Consider the following 18,767-nt stretch of genomic DNA (forward strand, 5'->3'; position numbering starts at 1 on the left):
GACATTCATCAGAAACAAAACACCCAACTCTCTCTGCAAGGAGTCTCTTGTGTCTTCTTCTGTGACACAGATTTAAAACTGACGCTACAGGATGGGAGTATTGTTTAATGCTCTGCTTTACAACGTCATTGTTTGAGTCTTAATCTTTTAAGACATTTAACTGTGGGGCTGCAACGTGGCACAATTCTCTGTCCAGCCTTCTGTATGGCAATCAGACATTGTTGTCTGCAGTGTTTCACAGCATGTTGCTGCTGTTTGGGTTTTGCTTCTCTTCTGCAAAATTTGTTCTCACAGTGGGCGAGTGTTCAACTTAATTTGTTCCTGTTGTAGCCTGATAGTTTAACAAAGAACATTCCAAATGACACTATAATAACCTTTTTCCTCTTTTTGGTGTGCATTTAAACATCTCCTGGATCATTGGATGCTCTTAAAATAACTGAAATAAATAGCTCAGCTGTTTACAAAGAAAAGTGTTAACCTTTTTTAAAATATTAAAATAAAATCTTTCATAGTGTGAAAGCCTCTGCACATTTAGTCTGGTTGGTAACAGTAGCTAACTCTCGGTGCATGCACGAGTGCATCCTGTAGCTGTTGGCTTAGCCTCTCAGAAAGCAGAAGTGAAAGTGTGTGTGTGTTTGCACGTGCAGACCGAGGTGGAGGAGGAGGGGTCTGCCTTTCTCTGTAATCACTCTCAGTCTCTTATCACCTCTGGCAGGGAGAGCAGCACTAGGGGGAGGAGAAGAGCCCAATCCTCTTGTATCAGCGCTGCTCATCTCCCCACATTATTAAACATCCATATTTCCATATTTCATTGAGCCTCCCACGCTGCTGCAAATTGTGGTCTGCTTAGCATTCAGATGAGAATGGGATTTAGTTAATGGGTATTAGATTTGTAGATGGTTATCCTGTGGCTATGTCTTCAGAAAGCAGATCCAGTCAATCAGATATCTTTGTGCCTTACTCTTGGATACTACTGATGTAGTTGTAGATGGATGTCTTGTTTTTTGTTTTTTCCTCTTTGTGACCACAATATTTCGAAAATATAAAAACAACTTTTTCAACTTTCTCACCTCCTAACAGGTCCAAGAAGGTGACAGCTTTGGCTGCAACATTACAAAATGCCTCCCTGCAGAAAAAAGACTTGGAGCTGGAGCTTGAGGAGCTGGAGAAGGCAGCGACAGTCGTGGTAGAGGAAGAGGAGCAGGGAACATCCAAGACTGGTCCGATATCCTGCAGTGACAGCAGCGCTTCCAGTGACAGCAGCAGCGACACAGAGTCATCTGATGAGAGCCAGGAATCTGAGGCTGAAGGGCAAGGCTCTAGCGAGTCCATTGAGAGAGGAGGGGGAGGAGGAGGAGGAGGAGGAGAGATGACTAAGGACAACCCTCTACAGCTCCAACCCACCTTCACTGCCTCTCCCATCCCCCAGGAGCCTACACGCACACTCTTCTTAGCCGAGAGAAAAGCTGACTCCCTCCCCTCAGCATCAGAAGGCTCCAGACAGCTGATCCAGGAGCTGGGGAAGTGTGTTGCAGAGGAGCTGAGAATCTCAAGCCCAGAAGCAGAGAGAAAGTGCTCGCAGTCGAGCAACATTGCAGCAGAGACTGAAGAGACGTGCAGCAGGACTTTATTAGAGCCGAGTCCTCAGCGAAACCCTCTGCTCATTGTCCGAACGCACAACGATGATGATGAGATGATGATGTCAGCGACTTCATCATAGACACCGTTCTTCGTGAATTCAAGTGCTGATTTTAGTGCTCTAAAAAGTGACTTTCCATTATCAATCTTTATTTTTACGACTGACAAATTAAATGCCTCATTAGTTATTTTTATTTCTTAAAGAGCATGTGAATGCTTTTAGTTTTACTCATTTCATTCAAACACAGAAGTGGCAGCTCAGCCTCTTCCTCTTCTCATTTCCTTCATGTGTTGTCATACTGCTCTGTGTCAAAGATGCCTACATGTGTTACAAATATTTTTCTCTCTTTGCACATATGGCGTTTGCTTTAATATTGATTATTTTAGCTCCTTTTTATTATTCAAAGAATCTGTGAACTAAATTTAATACACTGACATCTGGTAATATTGTAGAACTTGTTGGGCATCAATAGACAAAACAGGAATGTCTATCTATGGAGCTGACAAACATTTGTCATTGTTCATTGTTGTAGATCACTCAGTGCCTGGCAGAGCTACTTTGGGAGAGCTATTCTTTTCGTAATAAATAGTAGGAAAAGCACAAACCCTTTCCTAAAGTCTCGGCATTGATTGAAGTGGAAAAGACTTTGTCGGCACTAAACAGGACCACGAAGCACGCAGGAGTGATTGATTCATTTGGCATGAATGGAGGAGTGCCGTCACCACAGCTCAATATCATCAGCCACGTCTAGCAGGCGAGAGAAAACAAACAAGGAAGCACATGTCAGGCAGATAGATGAGGTCTGCGAACGAGGCTGCGGCACGGGAGCTGTTGGAGAGATAATAGCACCCAGGGGCCAGAAGCAGCTGTGAGATAAAGGAGCAAAGGCCCAGCAGAGACAAACTGACTCTGTGACCAGCTCAGTGGTGTCTGTGTCCACATAGAGGGAGTGACCGACCAAGCGGAGCCACGCTGTTGCTTTAAGGTTTTTCAAGGAGAATTTCATCCAGTGTGAGTGAAGGCCGCTCAAGAGCCACCGGTGATGATGGCTCCTTAGGCAGGCCGTGTCTGTAGTGTGGTGTTACAGAGATGGATGGGGATGTTAAGCACCTCCCAAGAAGAGACAAATCTCCTTGCAACACCCTCCTTGGGAGTGAGCCCCATCATCGCTGTGACTGAGATGAGTTACACTGTGAGCGTCGGCCCTTCATTCTGGGGACATGAGTCTGGGGACAGTGTGTCGCCCACAGGCGGTGGTTCCTTCTCCCCGCTGGGGTTTCACATTGATTAAGTGACACTGGGCTCCGCTGCCGTTTTTCATCTTAAAGTGGCCTCAGTATTCCTCCATTAGTGCAGGCATCTGGATTCCACGGCCAAGCTCGGCACTTTATTTGGTTCTCCTGCAATTAATACTCTTCACTTCTCACTCCAGGTGACATTTTTCAACAGACTAGGCCATGTTTTAATGAACGTAGCTGATAAATTATACAAGGCAGTAATTAATGAGATAGTTATGCTCTAGTTTGACTCTTTGACCCTCAAGGGTCTAAATCACTGGAGTTGTGTGTTCAGGACTCAAATGTACTACCTCAGTAATTAGCCCATTAGCAACAGTGCATGTTTGATTGTGAAGGTAAAGCCCATCAAGATTAATTATATATTTGCCATACAAAGTATGAGCAGACAAATGGCTGCAGTATGTCTAAATGTTTGTGTGCACATGGCATGCAACAAAAAAAAAAACAACCATTTATAAAAAAGATCCGGAAATTCTGCTACCCTCCCTCAGCCTGACATCTTTTAAAGATGGATCGAGGCGAAAGTAGAAAAGTGTCCTGTGCTCTCATGAGTCAAAATTTCCAAATCTTTTTGGAACATATGTTGAAAAAGGAAGCCGTGAGTTGTTAGCTGATGTTCTACCAAGCAAGAATAGGGGAAAAAAAGTTGCTTTCAAGGTCACAACACCTGGGCTTCTCGGTTCCTGAACAGTTTTATTATTGCCAAATCAAGAGATGGGGATGCAACAGTACATGTATATAGCACTTGTATTATTTCGACTGAATAATCCTAAGGGAATATTTCTACATGTAGGGAATTATATCAGCTCCATTATGGTTTTATTTATCCTGAAGACTTTTGCTTTGTGATATGGTTCAGAATGTGCTGCTGACCTTCATATTCTTATATACGGTGTACTGCTGGTAAACTTCATGTTGCGGAGGCGTCATGTTATCTGTTATTATGTCAAAACACATGCACACAAAATGCTGCGAAGAAACACAGGATAACACAGTAGTTAAAAGCAAGTACAGTATATGTTAGGCTCATGAATATTAATGCCATTTGTTGCATGTGCAAAAAGGAAGACTTTGACCAACTAACACATGAAATCTTGGAATCGTTCAGGTTTGCCTGAGTGAGACATTTGGCTCGTTCATACACAATAGCAACTCGTGGAACTGCAGTGTATGTGACCTTGCTTGCCTCACTTTGAATGGAAATTTCAAAATCATCTCTCTGAAGTAATAATGTATTCCCTTCCTTGTTTTTGTTTTAAATGAGAAAAGGCAGCTGCAAGGACAGTGTCGTCATTGGCCCCCTCTCTTCCTGCCACACACTGCCTCTGGTTGATTGTAATAGAAAAACTCAATCTCATCTCGTTCCTGAGAGGCAAAGTGATTCTGGTGCTTGAAAAGATTAATAGCCCTCAAGAAGAAATGAATCAGGTGCTCTCCGGGGCCTGAGTCTTGCAGCGGGGGCCCAAATAGAAATCTTTTGTGCCCCCTGTTTCTAGTGTGGCCTTCGTGCTGTAGTATGTCATCTCACTCCAGGCTGGGCCGGAGGAGAGTCGAGGAGCAGGCTGCTCTGGAAATGACTGGCATATGGTAATGAGGGTGTGAGTGCACAGGATGTCAGGAGTCTTTCAGTGGCTGACACTGCTGACAGGGAGGGATTATCTAAATGGGCTATTTTCATGCTCCTAATCACAAAAGAAACAGCCAAAAAAAAAAAAAAACCTTTCCGCAGTGTGTGGGAGCTTATACGTGTGGCTGGGTGTTGACAGCGCTGGCATCCACTTGTCGTCAGTAGCGTTGCCTCGCTGATTCCCTCTAATTGGTGTGAGCAATGTCCGTTAAATCACTCCCTAACTCTCAGTGGACATGTGCTATCAGGCAGCTTAATGCTGCAAATTGCCTCTGCCGTGCCGGAGCTGTGTTTGTGTGTGTGTGTGTGTGTGTGTGTGAGCCAGGACGTTATGCCGCCTTGTGAAGTTCACTGAGGATTGTAGGGACATTGTTAAAGTGTTAAGATAGCAGAGAGTCATCTAGAAGAGCAGCCACGCATGAGGCTCGACGTCTTCCATCTCTGACCTGCTGATGGCTTAATGCACATTTTGAACTACATACTCTTCCACTTTACAAACAGTCCAAACCCTTCACCCAGGCACTGAGATTGAACACAGATTGTCATAAATTCATGTGGGTAACCAACAGCTCATTTCTAATGAGGCTGCTTCCACACTGTGCTGTCTCAAATGCCGGTTGTTCTTCTGTCCACAACAGTTGTTCCTTATCTGAGCTGGTCCACGTTCAAGCGTATGTCTTTGCGAGAAAACTCTGGTCCTCTGTTTGTTTTCACAGATAAAACAGCTGTCAAATCTGATTAATATTGCAGTGTGAGAGTGAGCTGGAGGGAACCTCTAAGTGCTAGGGGGAGTTGGAGAAGACAAACCAACGCTGTTGCTCTCTTCCGTTCTCCCTCTTAGACTGCTCTGCTGATATATGTATGTATACATACGTCTCTCCTGCTCTGCTTTCATGGCACTGAGCGCAATTTTTTTATGACTTTGGAATCACAGCAGCACAGGATGGAAATCAAAATAAACTGGGTATAGCTTTTGTGGTCGGTGGCAACAAGCTGTTGCTGGTGTATCACTTCATTTCAAGCTATGCTCGATTGAACAATCACTGCTCAGCCTCTTATGTTTTACAGGCAGACACATGAGAGCGCCGTCAAAAGGAAAAGCACTGAACCTCAGATGCGGTGCTTGTTGTTGGCTCTGCCTTATGTTCACAGGACGGGGCCCTTTAGCCTTCATGTGAAGTCCACATTTGTGCACCTCGGGGCTCAGAGCGGAGCAGGCTGAGCCTCAGACTAACGATGCCTCACGGATGTTAGTATGTTGCAAACAAGTAGCGAACAAAGGTTTCTCATGCTTGTACTCCTCGAGCACTCTGCAGACAAGCTCCCCTGACATTACTGACACAAGATCTTGACACATATAAAAGCTTTGGGTTTCACTTAAACACTGAAACTCACTTGGCTCCTTTTCCGAGATTCACTCAGCAGTGTCAGTTGTGGGGCTTCTGTTGATATGTGCAAAGCAAACAAACACGTGGACTTTCCACCCCGATCACAGCCGCTGGAGCAGAACACAACTTCATCCTGCCGTGTTTTCATCCTCTGGTTCCACGGCTCTCTTTGCAGGTAGTGCACTGCACCAGCCTTAATCGGCTCTTCCTGTTTCATGCTTTGTCTCTCAAACACTCACTTCACCCTGTCCGTTGTGGTTTGTGTTTTTTTTTTTTTCCCCTTCTACGCAGCTCAAATCTATAATATGTAACTTCAGATGCAGAAATGGCTTTTAAAAAAACATACAAATATTTTTAATTGAAATATGCTCTGGAGCTTAATGTGAAGAGGTGCTGTCAAACAGTGCAGGAATATTCGCTCTTAGTTATTTTTTATGCAAAACTCACCCTTCTAACCAATCTGAGGATTAAATGTATTCCTGCTTGATTAGTATGTTTTTGAGCATTCTCTTATTATTTCATAATAATACCAACTTGAAGTCCCTGGGCACCAACCTGTGCCAGTACTGACTCTCCATATAACCTGTATAACAGTACGTAGTAACCATTTTTCAATCCTTTTTTCAATCGTGTGACAGCACTCACCCAAATTCGGCAGGTATTTCCCAAATCCTCCGACTCTATCTAGCTCTCTGGATTAAAAAAGAATCGATATAAAATGATCAAATTTCTTTTGGTTCCCCTGTATGGCAATGTGTTGTTCAGAAAAACAAAGATGCTGACAGGAGGTGATGTCATTTTTCACAGGAGGAAAAAGATTTAGTTGTTTTTTTACATGCCTCCTTAGTTTTAGTTTTCTATAATTTTATGCGCCCAATAGCATTTTTGCTTTCACTTAATTTTCATTCAAACCGACAATTAAACACTTACAGCTACTGTTTATTGTAACAATTGCATCTCACTGTGTAAATAGGTAAATAATAGTTGCTGCTGCTGTGATCATTTCCTGTCACCGTCTTTGTTTTTGTGAAGAAGAAGTGGTCATACTTGAGAAACCAGAAAATATCAAATGACTCAATGTAGGTGGTGCATGAGAAACTAGGCGAGGCGGAGCGTAGCAGAGCAGGGTGAGGAAGAGCTGGGCAGAGCTGATTTCCAATCTCATGCTAAAACTAACAGCATATTGTCGTTTTAAGTTCACTCTTTTTTTCAGTTCTCTGTAACAAGGTGTCAGCTGACCCGTGTGTCATCCCTCCAAGTTGTGAAGGGCTTCCAGCACCTTTCTCATTCCTCACAGATCACAAAAAGTTGGCCTTCTACAATATTCCTTGCCCCCCCCCCCCCCCCCCCCCCCAGGGGGTGTTACTTGAAAGCAGATACCTACATATGTGTCACTATGCTGAACCTGTCAACACATCATGGATTGGCTGACTGTCGCGATTCAATCGCAGTTCCCTTGCACGGAGAGGTGTAGATTACATCTGCATGGTACAGCTCCATGCCTCCCAGCTGACACATGGCATTAAAAGACAGGAAAAAAATTGGGGGCTTAGGGAGTGAAGAGTGGAAGTTAAAGGAGAGGGAGGAGGTGGAGGAAAATCACTGTCAGTGAAGCGCGCCTTTAAAAAGGTGGCTGAATGAACTTCATGCTCAGACTTTCTTTCTAGTTTCTTGGGAAGGTTTCTGCTGTTTCTCATCAAAGAAACTCACTTGAAGCTAATGAAACATTCTAGCGAGCTTGTTAACCAAGAGTCAAAAGCTGAAAGTGTCTTTAGGTTTACAGAATGTGGGACCTCAGTTCTGCCATCGACATCTGGCGTGATGTGACTGGCAGCTCACTGGATTTTTCTGACATCAGAGCGACAGAATACCCATGTTGTATGGTAATGCTGTGCAAAGCTGTAGGAACAGTATCAGACTGGTTGCGAGCCGACTGACTGCGCTTTAAAGGAGGAAGGAAGCTATCAGATAACCAGCTTGCACTTGATAAGGGAGCTGGATTCACTTACTCAGCCTGTTGACCTCTGAACCATGGCAGAGCGGCTCATTTGCCTAACTTTAAGCTGATCCAAATGGCACAGGAGAGTACTGGAGCACCTGTGTGTGTGTGTGTGTGTGTGTGTGTTTATAAATGGGGACTTTGAGCTCTCTGAAGGTGTGTTGACTTCTTGACAGTATTTGACAGGTTGTTTCATTTTATTGATTTTTTTACATGGAGATTACTTGATTACTTGTCTCATACTGTGACAAACAAATGTTCAAAGCCCGCTCCACAATTGATTTTTGAATGATTTTACCATTTGACATTTCCCAAACCAGTAGTCCACCAAACATGCCCATTTCATACGGTTATTTCTGCCATGTGTTCTAAGTTGGGAAAAATAGCTTTGAGTGTTGGCCAAATGCTGGGAGATGCCGGCTCACTCTTGTGAGGTGTACAGAGTTATTCCGTTCTGCCTGCTGAGTGTTTTCACCATGCGAGTAATGTCAAGGCTGTTTTTCTGATAACTGTGGGGTTAGGCCTTACAGAAAATATTTTACATGCCGGCAATGCAGAATGTCAGGACTAACTGTGACGTGTCCAATTTTGCGAACAATGATGATGTAATTTTTAAACAGACGACACTGTGCAAATTAGTTTGTTTGTCACACACCAAACCTTTAGTCTTAGCTCCATAGGTCAGCATGGCACGTCCAACTAAGCACGCAGTATCAAATGTCAATGTCTATTTCCTCCTCTTAAAAAAAAGTTTGTTTCCAATATATTTTTCTTGAATAAACATCTTGAGAAAAGCTGGTACTGACTACAATTATTCAATACTTTTTGTGTGCATCTGCTAATTATTATCCGATGCCAAAGACCATCTATGAGCAGAGACAGTTAACGATTTCCCCTCATGTTGAATAATTCTTTATCACAGTTCTGTGATAGTCATATGAAGAGTTCCCATTTTGATCATTCGTAACAACTGAGCCAGTTTCACTTGCGGGATGAAGACCATATGTAATTTCCCAACGTGGACGTCTTAACTTACAATATTGTGTTACATACACTGCTCACAAAGGTCAAGAATTAACTTGCATGCCCAAATAAACCTCTTTTATTTTAATTAGAACCATGTGCATTTACATCCCCCTCATACTTTCTCAATTAAATAACATTAACATTCAGTTACAGATCAAAAGACCTGAGATGCATATTTTGGTAATGCATCTGTTAGCAGCCTAGTCCAGCCCATCCTCTGATCTCAATGATCAGAGAGGGAGGATGATGGAAGAGCAGGATTTTCAGTCAGGTTAAAAGTGTGTTCCTCCTGCACTAATCTCTCCGGCACAAAAATCAATGAGACGCCTGCCCGCCCACGCAGAATTCGTCTCTGCCAGTTGAGTGTGGAGACTCTATTCTTCACAAAAGCTCTGGGATATCAGCAGCACTGGTAGATTTACCATTGTGTGGACAAACTGTGTGCGCTCATTCACACACTTCCCCCCCTCAGCCTCGGGTAACACCGGGGCACATGGTATGTCCTGTTAAGAATCTTATCAGGAGACAACAGGACCTTTTTCAAGTGAACAGAGACATGATATAAAATGTTACTTCTCCTGTGGGACAACAGTGTTACATACAAATTCACTTTTTGAAGTTGTAGTCTAGTGGGATAATCATTTCTGTTGTTGACAAGAAGTAAGAAAACGCAGTGAGCACAGATAATTGTCACAAAATGAAAATAAAGAAGCCGTAGAAATGATGACAGTCGAGTGTGTGAGAAGCTGGAGAAGGAAAAGTTATTGTAGTTATTCTAGTTATTTCCTGAAGTTAATTATTTGACTAGTCTTTACAAAACCCTAAACATGGCCATGTTAGTTCATAAGCTCAACTAATTCAAGTCTTATGGCCGTTTGCTTAATTTGAATGCTGGGGCCTGTTAATTTGTCTTATCTAAAAGACTGGAACCAGAGCAAACAGCTAGTTGTGGTCTGTAAAGAGCCACCCAGGAAAAAAAAAACACAGCTTCTTGGTTTTATGCTTTAGTCTTTAATAATATAACATTGGTAATTTTTTGAATTAATCATATTGTCCACAACCAACATACAGATGCTTGAGCCAACACTGAATCTTTTCTACTCACGTTTGGTTAGTTGTCAAGCTGCAGTCTGTTGTGTAAATGTTGTACATGCGTAGCTCAATGAATAAAACACAAGTAAGTTTCAAATCAGAGCATGTGGTTTGATAATTGTAAAAAATAGAAAGGATGCCGATTTTAGAATTAAGACATATGTCAACAATGTGTCTCAGCATGTCTGGCTGATGTGCTTTTAATAGTGGTCGAACAACAATGTAGTCAATGACATCACCAAACAAGAAAATCCAGGCTGCAGCTTGACAACTAACCCAACGTAAGTGAAAAAGACTCAGTGCTGGTTTCAGTATCGTTATGGTGATTGTGGAGAATACGGTTTGGTTAGGAAATGACCAAGGTTATTCTTTAAATGTGCTATCTTTATACAAGCTACCTTCTTTCACAGGCTTTTCAGCCTTTATTCTAGAATTCCTGGTAGTTGATCATATTTAGCATAAAAATGCAGTATTCGTTTTATAATCTCATTTAAATCCAACATGAAGAGAAGAGTAATATTGAAAGTGTTCATCTCGGTCTCGCTCGAACAGTTGTCTGTCTGCCTCCGGCTGCCCAGTGACCTGTCTGCTAATGGATTGTTAGATGCATGAATGAAATATAAACTTTATGCATCTACACGTGTTATCTTATCAGGCCATCTTTTCTATAGAGATAGAGTATAAACATGTTCTATGGGTATCTGTGACGCAAACTTTCATGATATCATTTATCGAAGCAAGCGAAATGGCCCAAAAGCATAACAGAATTTTTCTCTCTTGTTTAATCGACACCGTTTGAGATCTCTTGAAAAACTGACCTCGCTGATTTTTTTCCTCACGCTGTGTACATGTCAAGGAGCCCGATGAGTGCTCAGTGTTCAACTCTGGCAGAAACATTGCTTCGGAGAGGAAGAGGTCAGAGAGGCAGCAGTGAATAAATCCAAGAGTGGATAATTCTCAGTATCATCTCAGAGTGATAGAGGAGATGTGGAGAAAAACATTCTGCACCGTATAGCGGAAAGTCTAGTGCCAGGAGTTTCCTTCTGGGAAATGTACAGCTTAGCTATCTCACAACAATCCAGCGTGTTGGAGGATGCGAGAATGTGACGGGGGGAGTGGTGACAGACTTTAACTGAGAACAGACATTGATTCTGGACAATAGCTTGGAGAGAAAGTGAGCATCTTGTCACCTTCCAAACAAGTGAGATCATGTCTGTTTAAATTGTAGAAAGTGTGATTTGTTGCCATCAGCCTGTTAGCTGTTGTTTGGCCTGATTGGTATCAATGTAACTTATTAGTGTTTGTGTTTTTTGGCCTTAAATCAAGGTAACGTGCTCCTTATTTGTTTTGTTGTCTAGCTTGTTGGAATGCTTGTCTTGTATGAAGCAGTGGTTGGGCAATAACTACCTTCAACTAAATCCAAAAAAGATGGAAACTTTGATCATTGCCCCAGATAAGAAAATTCCACAGATCAGGCCACATCTTGGTTCTTTGGGCTCCTCTGTTCAGTCAGGCCTCAGGAACCTCAGTGTTGTGTTTGATCAATCTACTGTATGTCCTCCGATCAACATTCAGGGCAGTTGGTTAAAATATTTCTAAAGTGAGGAAAATGTTGTCTAGTGTAGATTTAGAGGTGACCAGACATGCTTGTTATCTCATCTTGTTTGGACTATTGTAATTCCCTCTTTACTTGTCTTAACAAACATGTTATAAATCGTCTTCAGCAGCGAGGCTTTTAACAGGAACCAGTAGAAGATCCCACATCACCGGTTTTACATTCTCTTCACTGGTTACCAATCAAATTTAGAATTGATTTTAAACTTCTGAGGCCCACTTATAGAGCCCTTCATGGCCGGGCTCCTGACCCCTCCTCTTGACCCTTTATGGCTCCTCTGCTTGTGGTCCCTAAAACCCATTTTAAAACTCGGGGGGATCTTTCTTTTCAGTCAGTGGTTCCCAGACTGTGGAACGCCCTGCCCCTGGCTCTGTGTGTGGCTGATTCTGCTGATCCTTTTAAAAAGCAACTGAAGACACTCTTCTTTTCAGATGAGCTAATAGCTGACTGGACTCTTATGGTCGCATCGTTGCTGTGTTATTTTAATTTAGATTTGAATTTTTATTGTCTGTATTATTTTTTTCTTTTTTACATGTATTAAAGCATTGTGAAAGGTGCTATATAAATAAATATTACTTACTTTTGTTTTACCTGCCCTCTCTCCATCCTGTTATATTGTCTATTGATTTTCATTGTGGACAAGCACATTTGAATTTGAGTTCACCACAGTCTTTGACTCTGAGTCTGAATCACACAGTGTGGGCTTTGTAACATACTGTGTGTCAGGCCAGTTGGCTGGTTCTTTGTGGGAATTTATTTTTATCTCTCAAGGACTTTAGAATGGCCTAACACATCATCTGGCCACCATTTTGGAGGTCCATTACTCCTGACAGCTTAGCAACAATACTAAGAAAAGCTTTTTCTGCCTTTTCTGATTTTGCCATCGTAAAGTTATTATTCAGCTCTCAGCTCTGTGCAGTTGACTGCCATTCAAAAAGTGCCCACTTCTCTCTAGAAATAATAAAACAATAATGTTTTTTAAGGAGTCACAATGGTCTCTAATATCACTTAATTCAGGCCCTCTGAACTTGCGTACTGGAGGTAATTCCAATTGTGATTGACAGTTAATAATAACACTATTTCATTCCAGAGAGTCCCGCTGTGTCCCGGAGTAAAAGGGTTATACTATGCTCCCCTGCAATGTTTGGATAAGTTTAAGATTTTAGCAGTTTGTTGGTGAATAAAGCATGTTTGAATAATATGATCCACCAATTAGCTGGGTAATAGTTGATTCTGCATTAGCTGTAAAATAACATTTTGTAATCTGATAGGTTACAAGAGGGAAATGTTTATTCAGTGTGGCAGCATTTGGTCTAAGGAACTAAGGTCCTGACTAAGTTGAGCTATTTTACAATTCATTTAGAGTCCACTGAGCTTTATCTTAATGATTATTTTAATGAAACTGAATCGTCTATAGACTGAGAAGGAACATGTGGAACCAATAGCCGAAACTAATAAACTAAGAAACTAAACTCAAGAACATCTGGCCGTTTTTGTTCAGGAACACGCATCCTTGGTATATGGTCATTAAAAAAAAATACTGGACCAAAACCAATTTGACTTGAGAATCATAATAGAGAACAAGTACAGGGATCATCACAGTTTCAGGGAACATACTGTACATGTCTGAAGAAAATTTCAGGCCAACGTGTCTTATAGTTACCTACTTGATCTTGGCACATGCACATTGAAAGTCAGGGAATTCATTTTAAACATGTCTGCAAAAATGTTTGTGCTGAAAACTTCGTGATAACACTCTAGTCAAGTTGATGGCTCAACAAAGTCTTTAAAATCCATCAGCTGAAGGTGGAACAAATTTCAGGGACAACTCTCCGGCCAGATGTGGTCCTATCATCTGACTGGTCCAAGCAAATGGTCATGTTGAAACTCACTATACATAGGAAAGTCCACATAGAGGTGGAACATGAGCAGAAAAAGGACCAATATTGTGAACTGGAAGAGGAATGTAAAAGGCCTTGGTGAAAGACCTGCTGCGAGCCCATTAAGGTGGGCTGCAGAGGCTTCACAGGGCAGTCTCTACACCCCACACGCCATCTTCTTTGAAATGGAGAAGTGCGCGAAATAAGAGCCTCTAACAACATAATGAAAGCTTCGAAAAAGGCGGCTGTGGATCAAGAGGAGTCATCTGGGGTGCAGTGTGCAGTTGGCTCGGTTGGCTGGACTGTCTGGACTGATCCCCCTCGACTGAGTGCAGGTATGTGGTGCTCTAAGACTGGATTCATTCCAAATGATGTGTCCAAGTCACACAATTACGGTTTCAGTAATCAGTCAGTGTGCACAATGAAGGTCTGTACAGCATTTGGCATCACACCCTTTTATCATAATTTGACCAGTTACAGGTGGCAAATATTGAAGACTGTGTATATTTTTTTAACAGGATAATGTAATGGAAGCATTTCCGTCCTGTATTTCTCTAAACACTTACCTCAGTTTTGTTAATAGTGTCGAAAAGCAGAGTAAATCCTGATTAAATCATTCATTTTTAGAAAATCTGTTTTAACACATGAAGTCCTTTTATTAGTCAGCCTTAAAACAGATCAGTTTACAAGACAACCATTCTTTGTGGACCTTAACCTGACCTGAAGCCCAGCTTTTGGGTGTCTAATGCTTAGTTGCAAGGTGTCAATTCTAATCCTTGAATTAAAAAAAACAATGTTCGAAATATATGTTTGATATTTTTATTCTTGTACTTATGCAGTTTCATGAGTTTCATGTGCTCAACGCAGCCTTGGTCACAGTGACACACAGGCCTGTGTGCATCTGTCCACCGTGTTATCATAATTCAAACTCAGCCAAAATATCCTGAACACACACACTCATAAGGGAGGAAAAGAGAGTATTTTACATGTTACAGTTACATGGATGAGTGCAGCACACATAACCTGCCCTGGGCCTGTTTCCACCGTGCAAACACTCGCTTCAGTGGACAAGCTGCAACCTTCTCTGACATGACAAAGCAGCGAGCTGTGGAAATGTCTGATCTGACACAGCTGCTTGACTCTTAATGGTGTGTTTCTCCTCACATGACAGCCCTTCTCACAATGTTATGACTGCAAATTGTTCATGCTATGTGGGGCCATTAGAGACATGAACATATAGGGTTTATCAGGAAGTGCTTCTTCGACCTGTCTTGTGATTAGATATGCGGGTCTGTGATGTGTGAAGAAATGTGTGAAGAGTCTGTTGACGTGTGTTTCTCCTGCATTAAATCAGTAGGAGCAGCTCCTCAGCACATCCTGGTCCTGCTCTTTGAATGTACAGTTTGCTTCACCAGATCACTGATGATTAGACACAAACGTTTTTTCTGTGCGTGGCAAAACGTGTTCCAGACTAAAATAGCTCTACAACTATTAAATGGATTGTCATAAAGGTTGCACAGACATTCATTGTCCCATGACGATGGTGGTGATCCTCTGACTTTTATTCTAGCACTACCACAAGCCAGACCAAAAAAAAAAAAACTTATTACCATAACAATTGGTATCTTGCTGATACCCTGACTTTAGTTTTGGCTCTACAAAGGGGTTGATACTTAGTTTTTTAGTTTCTTAGTGGAAGCAAGTTAGCAAAGCTCCATTACCATCAACTGAGTGTTGCTCGGAGTCCAAACCAGTGGCTCTAGTTTTCAATATGAAAAATACAGTTTGGGTCACAGTACCACAGTGCAAAGACTAATATACCATATCATGCATCAACTATGCAATAAACACTATACCTTAAAAACAGCTAGTTTAGTCTAGGGTGTTATGAAATTATGATAAACTGTCTGCTTCAGTAAGTGCACTGTCTGTGGCCACTTGCCATAGTGCTAAGCTATCTAATCATGAGACAATTGTAGGATTAACGTCCAGCCCATCACCGCTGATTTTAGTCTCAGCTCCACTCATGCCGTCTCATTACAAAACTCAACCTCCAACATCACAATAACCTGGTTTAGTTGTAGGCTATTTGCAATGCAAATCAGTTTGACTGTTTGGCTTATTGCAAAAATTACAACAATCCAATTGTAATATTGTATTAAAATGTAAACTGAGATTGTAAAGCAAATGGACGGCTGAAAAATCATCAATTCCTAAAGGGCATGTAAGAACATGAAGCCTCAGTTAGGGATTAAGGCACCACAATCCCCTGTACACTCAGAATGTCCCATATTGATTCGTTTTTCCGCTTGGTTGGTAATGATGTTGATTTTATTTACATGCTTGTTTGACTCAAGTGTACAGTGTTACCAGCAACCTCTTAATTAAATCAGATACATAGAGTCCACGTGGTGCACACTCTCATGTACCTCTCCCCCTGGCAGACAGCAAAGGGCAAACTGTCACCGTGGGCAAGGAAATCAGGTGTATTAACAAGTCAGTGAGAAATTCATGTTTGTATAATTTCACAGTGAGCACATCTGACCTTTGTTAATGATGCCACTCAAACCTGCAGGTGGTGTTTCTCAAATGAAACTCCCAGGGGAGCAGCATGTGCGTTACTGCTGCTGCTGCTGCTGCTGCTGCTGCTGCGCTAAAGCAGCTCACTGCTCCTGACTGGTATGAGGAAGGAAGGAAGAACACACACACACACACACACACACACACACACAATCAAAGGGAAAAAGTGAAAATAAAAGGAAACCATTGTCCAAATCCCTTTACATCAAAACTTGGCGGGCACTCACTTTGATGTCTTGTTGAGTCACTTTTGTTGCTCCATCAAAATGAATAAAGCGTCTTGCTCCAAATTCCTGCGTGTGTTGTTGATATGCAAACATGTTTTCATTTGTGAGTGCTCATTTGTGCACACATATCCTCCCACCAGTGAGAGAGGAGAGAGTGGGGGGAGGGGAACTGCTCACCCCTTCATACACTGGCATTCTTCCCCACACGCTAATGCAGAGACATAGACTTGGAGCAGCAGGCTTTAATATTCACAGAAACCTAAATTTACTCATGAGCCGCTGTTGTGATAGATCACTCATCAGGCTTTTCCTGTGTGAAAATTACCCTTCTATTGTGTCTACCTGAAGTTCTGTTGGTTTGTGAGGTATCGCTCTGTTTTAGGAGGAGGGGGTAAGAAAGTCTTTGAAAAGCAATTTATCCTCTTCCTTCCACAGCCACCTTCTACCTGCTCACTCTCCCAGCTATTTTCAACAATCTCCTCTTCTCATCTCTTGAAGTCCTCTTACTCCATCTTAATTTTCCGTCCAGTGCTTTCATCACCTGCCGACTCACACACTCCATCTCAGCTCCTCCCTGAAACTCCCCTATTACTCTTTTTCTCCGAGCAGCATCACACACTTATCACATCTAGTATCGTAAGAATCAAATGTGAAGCCAGGCCGCACTCTCGCTGCTTAAATCTCCCCATAATGGAGCCCAAGGGTATATGAAATTGAGTGTGAAGACTGCATCAAGGTCATTTACTCCACCCCACAGGATAGTGATGGATGTCTTGTCTGATTGCTCGATTTGGCTGCCCTACATGAGGGGAGCATATCCCATCGCATTTTGTGAGCAAGGGAGTGTTGCATTTGTACAGATGACCAGAAAGTCGTTCCAAGCAAGAGACAAAAGATGGAGGAGGATGGGAGGAGGTACAACAGGACGGTGGAGATACCGTATAATAGCCACTGGAGTGTTCTGTGTCCAGATTCTTCAGTAAAAAGTTAAAGGGATTAAAATAAAACATATTGATTGCTGGATGGATAGTGCAGATTCTGTCAATAGACTAATCTGCCAAGTTGACTGCGCCTCTTGGAGTATTGTGCAACTCCAAACAGCTGGATTCACTCATAGAAACCCATAAACACCAGTTGTAGTCAGATGAAACCTTCCCAAGTGTCCGTGATTTATAATCCTCTTGATTCTGGGTGCACACTTGTGGGAACTGCTATAGACTGTGGTTGGACATATAGGGCTCAGCCCATGCAATTGTATTGTGAGGGTAAAAAAAAAGGCTCATACACCCAAAAAGCCATGATCTAAAAGTAGACTTTTATCGAGTGTCTGTTCAGTTTTTCGCAGCCCGTCCACTTTCATAAAAGCAGTTTTGTGAAGTAGAAATTGGTGACCCATGACAACCTTTTTATCCAATCTCATTTGTTACGTCTCTTTAGGCATGGACATAGTGAAGATGAGGTTCATTATCCCATTTGGTGTGCTGTAAAAAATAAAATAGCACTATAATGAGTTAGGATGGCAAACCTCTAGGAAATTATATTTTTGTTTGATGGTGTGATGATCTGATCTAACAGAAAATCGATGTTGCTCTCAAAGGTTAGCACAGAATAGATGGAACTCATGGAACTCCCCGCTGACCAGTAACATTTGTGGACATTGGACTCCCATCAATATAGCCAGCTGGAAATTATTTACTCCAGCAATTTGATTGGCTAAAAGTATAAATAGCAGTGGTCCAGTGAAGTACAAATATGATGCATAGGGACCATTTCTCTTAATAGGTGCTTTTATCTTTGGAAGTACATTTCAGACCCACCAGAAAATTCAGAATGTTGCTAATACAAAAAGCAATGAAAATTCAGTCCAATCCCTGTGAATTCTGTGCAATCTTGCAATTTTGTTCAATCACAGCAACTGGCAGTACAAACGTGCAAAATGCTGAGCGGTACATCACCAAGCTCATCTTGTTCCTTTTAGCTTTGGAGGTGCAGATATGTGACGTGAATGTTTCAAGTATATACAGACAAAAGTTAAGTCTGAAGACCGTGCAGAGCAATTGCCTGATGCTCTGCACAAAAGCAGGGTAAAGTGTTTTTGACTGTGTATAACAGTCATCAGTGGAACACTTTTGTATTGCAAATCACACCCGGAGAATGGCTGAAACCTGAAGGCAAGGTAGATAAATCACAGTGACAGAGGTTGTTGCATTCAGACCTGTTGCAAATACTGAAAGAATTAAGGAGAGATGCATTGAACAAGTTTGCATAGTGGTACTGTGTAAGTAGTGTGAATCACAAAGTGAGGGAGGTGTGTTTGCCTGCTTGCATGACAGCGTGTGTGTGCAAGTTTTTAGTATTATTATTTTATTATCATTTACGAAATTTGCCAAACAACA

At 42.0% G+C, this 18,767-nt stretch overlaps 1 protein-coding gene across 4 annotated transcripts in view; it reads left to right on the plus strand.

Annotated features, from left to right (window-relative positions):
• The window catches only part of shq1 (SHQ1, H/ACA ribonucleoprotein assembly factor), a 47,813-nt gene extending 35,522 nt beyond the window's left edge, over window positions 1-12,291 (plus strand). For all 4 annotated transcript variants that reach the window (XM_067504667.1, XM_067504670.1, XM_067504671.1 and 1 more), the window contains one exon: window positions 1,081-12,291. In XM_067504667.1, coding sequence (XP_067360768.1) covers window positions 1,081-1,720 — 640 coding nt within the window. In that variant the 3' untranslated portion in view covers window positions 1,721-12,291. The remainder of the gene's footprint in view (window positions 1-1,080) is intronic.
• The last annotated feature ends 6,476 nt before the right edge of the window (window positions 12,292-18,767 follow it).

Source organism: Channa argus, chromosome 5 (genome assembly GCF_033026475.1).
Source record: "Channa argus isolate prfri chromosome 5, Channa argus male v1.0, whole genome shotgun sequence".
Lineage (NCBI taxonomy): Eukaryota > Metazoa > Chordata > Actinopteri > Anabantiformes > Channidae > Channa > Channa argus.